The sequence below is a fragment of the Cydia amplana genome, chromosome 3 (assembly GCF_948474715.1).
Source record: "Cydia amplana chromosome 3, ilCydAmpl1.1, whole genome shotgun sequence".
Lineage (NCBI taxonomy): Eukaryota > Metazoa > Arthropoda > Insecta > Lepidoptera > Tortricidae > Cydia > Cydia amplana.
The window spans coordinates 5,231,570-5,235,913 of NC_086071.1; the positions used below are offsets into that span (position 1 = coordinate 5,231,570).

The 4,344-nt window shown below is 40.2% G+C and overlaps 1 protein-coding gene across 1 annotated transcript; it reads left to right on the plus strand.

The window, feature by feature from the left end:
* The first annotated feature begins 2,829 nt into the window (after positions 1-2,829).
* Positions 2,830-4,128, plus strand: LOC134662895 (involucrin-like). Its single transcript, XM_063519202.1, has one exon. The coding sequence runs from the start codon at positions 3,100-3,102 to the stop codon at positions 4,087-4,089; it is 990 nt and encodes a 329-aa protein (XP_063375272.1). The 5' UTR covers positions 2,830-3,099; the 3' UTR covers positions 4,090-4,128.
* Positions 4,129-4,344: the final 216 nt, after the last annotated feature.

Here is a 4,344-nt window from a genome sequence, read left to right on the forward strand (position 1 = left end):
ATAGTAACATTTTTGCTCCATCCCTAGACCTTATGTCTTTACAATAAGGTTTACTAATTGCAAGTTAACAGCATGGACGATGGTACATACTTCTAATAGGACTGAACCAAACTTGAGCGAAATACCATTCTGCTGTCCTATAAGTACCTATAGGTAGGTTCTAAACTGACTTTAGCAGTAAGTATTAGATTAGTAATATTCCAAATTATGCACTTTAACTTGGTCGGCGCCAAAGCTCTAGTTTGAATCATAATAATATAAAATATAACTTAGTATAAGTACTTAATTAACAAAATGTAATCGGTTCGATCAATACCACTTCCTACACCATTATTAAGGAGGCTTTAACTATTCATTGTCCTTGCAAAAATTAGAATTCTCTAAAATGTACAACACCAGCCAAGTCCCCAAAATCAGCTAATGCCAAACCTTGCCATCCATTCCAGTGGTACCACAGTACTTGCACTAAACACTTGCACTCACAAACTTTTACTTTTTCGGTCCTGGCGCGGCGGGCTGGGCGCGCGCGGGAGTCCCACTGCCGGAGCCCGCGACCGGCTCTCGAATACATTCTTTACAAGACTCGTGCGCAGCCCTGTACACTTGCGTACACCACCAAAAAGCCCTTGGAGCTTTTACCCTAAAAGCTTCGAACGAAACTTGAGCAGCTTTGTGTGACCATTTTTGACTGACTATTCTTATCAGTTTTTTTTACAACTGTCAAAACTATTTGTCACTATGGAAATGGAATCTATATTTAAAGTCAATGTAGTAAAGTCAAGTTCACACTGAGCTAAACACAATTTCATTCCATTGTGATTGCAGAAGGCGCGTTGCTGCGTGCGAAAATAAAATGTTTCTCTCTATAATCTCTATTATTATGTTAAAATTTGATAAGTACAGTGAGCTGCAAAACTACATGGACACATGAGTCTTTTAAAATTGAATGCATTCAAAAAGTGGCCATGCACTGCAGGTGCTGCAGCTGGATGTACATCTTATCAAGACTCAATGTTTACATAGAGGGTTTCTAAATTCATTCGTTTTTACTCATGTTGTATATTTATAGCTTTCCAACACAGAGGGTCCTTATGCCTCAAGTGCAATATGGATGTTTCCATCTGAAATTCCAATAAAAAATCTGATAAAAAGGTCCTTATTGCAGATGAAGCATAAGGACCCTTATCTAATGGAAAGCTACATTTTTTGAGCATCTTTTTGTTACACCTTAGCATGGACATACGTATTTATCGAATTTTATAATATCTAAACGTTGTTAACTTTAAGAACTGAACTGACAAAGATCTTGCAAACGTTTTTTGCACGTTTCATCCATAATAGATTCACTTTACAACAATTGCAGACTTCTTAATTGTGATTTGAACCCAACGAACCTTGAAATGTTCGCACATTAAGCCACGTGGTCCGCGCAACCACTTGCGCACGCGCCGGTACCGCGCCGCGCGCGCTGCCTCCGGTCGTCGCTCGAGCAACCCGTCCGACCGCATGCTCGCGTCCCGCGCGCCCCGCTTCCAAACTTTACACCACAAAAACTAAAATCAACCTACACAAGACCACCAAAGATTCAAAGTTGCTCGCTGGGTCTCGGTAATTAAGTTTTTTCGGATTGGAAGCAGTGTATCGTGGCTATTTCGTACGACATGCCATACAGGGTTCTCTATTTGTCCAAACTTGGACAATGCACTGTAAGAGGGGGCGGTAAAGCCGAATTCGGCCGACGGGGCGGCTCTGTAGGAATGCACCTGCAAACGTAAGGTAGGGTTGCGTTTGTGTTTTTTTTTTGGGTAGCTATTGATTTTTCTACTATAATAAATGTTGTCGATATAAGACAATTTGTATATAGGTATCGACCTTTATTAAGAAAAAGTGGCGTCGTCTATGTTACTGAACTACCCCAGCCGTCTGCATGTATTTGTAAACTAATCAACAATATTCTTTAATATATATTGTCTGAGTTACGTTTAGTTTACGTATGTGTGTAAAATTTAAATGTAATTTATGTTTTTCTTGTTGTACAATTTTTTTTTTCTTTCTTTCGAATAAAATGAAAGTATAAGTGTAAGTAATCGTAACGAGTTGCATCCCTACGGAGCGGCTACCGCGCGCCGCGTACGATAATATTATTGAAGTAAGTAGTGTAAGTAGGTACCATACTTTGATGGCTCCTCTACACGATGGGCCAACGTCGGCCATTCCAAGGGACGCAGCCATGCGGTAGAATAAGATAGCAATATCACTTGCTCCCTCTAACGCATAAATGCGTCCCTTGGAGTGGCCGGCGTTGGCCCATCGTGTAGAGGAGCCATGAAGTTAAAGAACGGACCAACCACGTGGGAGGACGTGTCAGTTGGTCCGTTTATTATAAATTTCTCATGTACAGAAAGTGGCTCATTGTTTATCTATGAAGTGGGTTGAAAGTGAAACGTTTCGACCCTAGGGAGTTTTACTTTCCAACTAAGGTCATGTGGGTTAAGTGAAATATCTATAGGTAGATTATTTTGCTCGGAGCAAGAGAAAAAGCGAGCAACAACAAGTGTTTTTCTAGCTCCATTGTTTTTCTTACCCCTTCTTACCTTACCACCTCCCCGGGTCACCTGTGGCCTCCCTTAGGCGTTTGCTGAGCGCCTTGTGGAGCCTCCGTGGCCCCAACCGCCACGGCCCTAGTGTCTCGATGCCAAAAGCTACAAACTCGTAGTGTGCGCCGAGACAACTATTTATTTTGAAAAAATGAAAAAGGCAGTCAAAAGCTCGATCGACCTTAAAAATCAGTTGTCATTATGACATGACGCCCACTGACATCATGACACTAGATTGTCGATTTCCGTATTATTTATGTTTACTTATTTTACGCTAATGTTTGACCAAGTTCGTGAACGCATATTTTATGGGGTCATTGATTTTCTTGACTCCATATCGTTAGAAAGCCTAAATTTATATGATAAAATAACTAACAATTTAATAACAACACTAAGGTTACAATTCTCTAAACCAAAATGCGGTGATAAATTCATGGTCTGATTTTATTTTAAATTAAAGAAAACAATTGCAAAATTTTAAGTTCTACATATATTTTATACAATGGAAAATCCGGAAACGGGAATAGAAGATCCAAAAGAAGTAGCTGAAGGTGAAGAGGCAGCCAAAGAAGTGGTTGAAGGTGAGCACACAGAAGGAGAACACGTGGAGGGCGAACACGGTGAGGGAGAACTCGGGGAAGGAGAACAAGCCGAGGGTGAACACGTAGAGGGAGAACATGTTGAGGGTGAACACGCCGAGGGCGAACAGGTCGAAGGCGAGCATGTAGAAGGCGAAGAAAAGGACAAGCAATTAGGAGAAGGGGAAGAATTAGCCGGCGAAGAAATCCCAGATTTAGAAAAAATCGAAGCCGAACAATCTGTAGTAGAGAAACCCCCCGAAGAAGAGCCTCCAATAGAGGAAGAGGAACAATATGTGGAGGAACCTCCGCCCGATCCGACAGCACCGTACAACCTATCCGACTCGCAGGAAGCGCTGAAGCCAAAGTTTGAGTTGCGGCCAGACCAGTTGGCAGAAGTGGAACAACTATGGGAGTTATATCAAGACTACACACCGGCTTATTCCAATCTCGACAATTTTATAACTGAAAAAGAACTCGTCTACATGTTAAAATGCCTCATACTTTTGCCCGTAACTCCTGAACAACTCCAAGAGCTTATAGAATACTGCGTTAGACCTCCTCATCCTGAAGGCCACATTAGCTTTGATCAATTCGTTAAAATTGTAACTCTTAGGCAACGGTCTATTGTTATCGAAGAAGAATTGCGATGTGCTTTAAAGGTGTTCGATAGGGATAACAGCGGGGAAATTAGTCGAGATGAGTTAAAAGAAGTACTTTTAAAACAAGGTCATAAATTGCCACAAAAAGTATTGGACAATCTAATAAAAGAAGTAGATTTGAGCAATGATGGTACCCTTGGTGTAGAGGACATTGTGGGCACGATGTGTATCGACTTAAACCCGGAAGATTTAATAATGTTAAGAAATATGGTTTACCCGACCGGAGAAAAGTCCAACACCGAAGAAGATTAAAACATAAATCATACATACACGTATTATCATACTATAATATGATAATATCTACTATAATTATACTATTTTAACATTTTAAATACACATTTTAAATAAAATTACTTAATTGATATTACTAAATTAAAATTACATAAATATTCCAGGATATCATTAATATAAAAGTTATAAAAACCTTGGAAACGTAAAAATACACATAACACAGATTCCCACACCTTCAGACCCCGTAGTTTCAGGTTCTTCTCTCACTCTCACTGA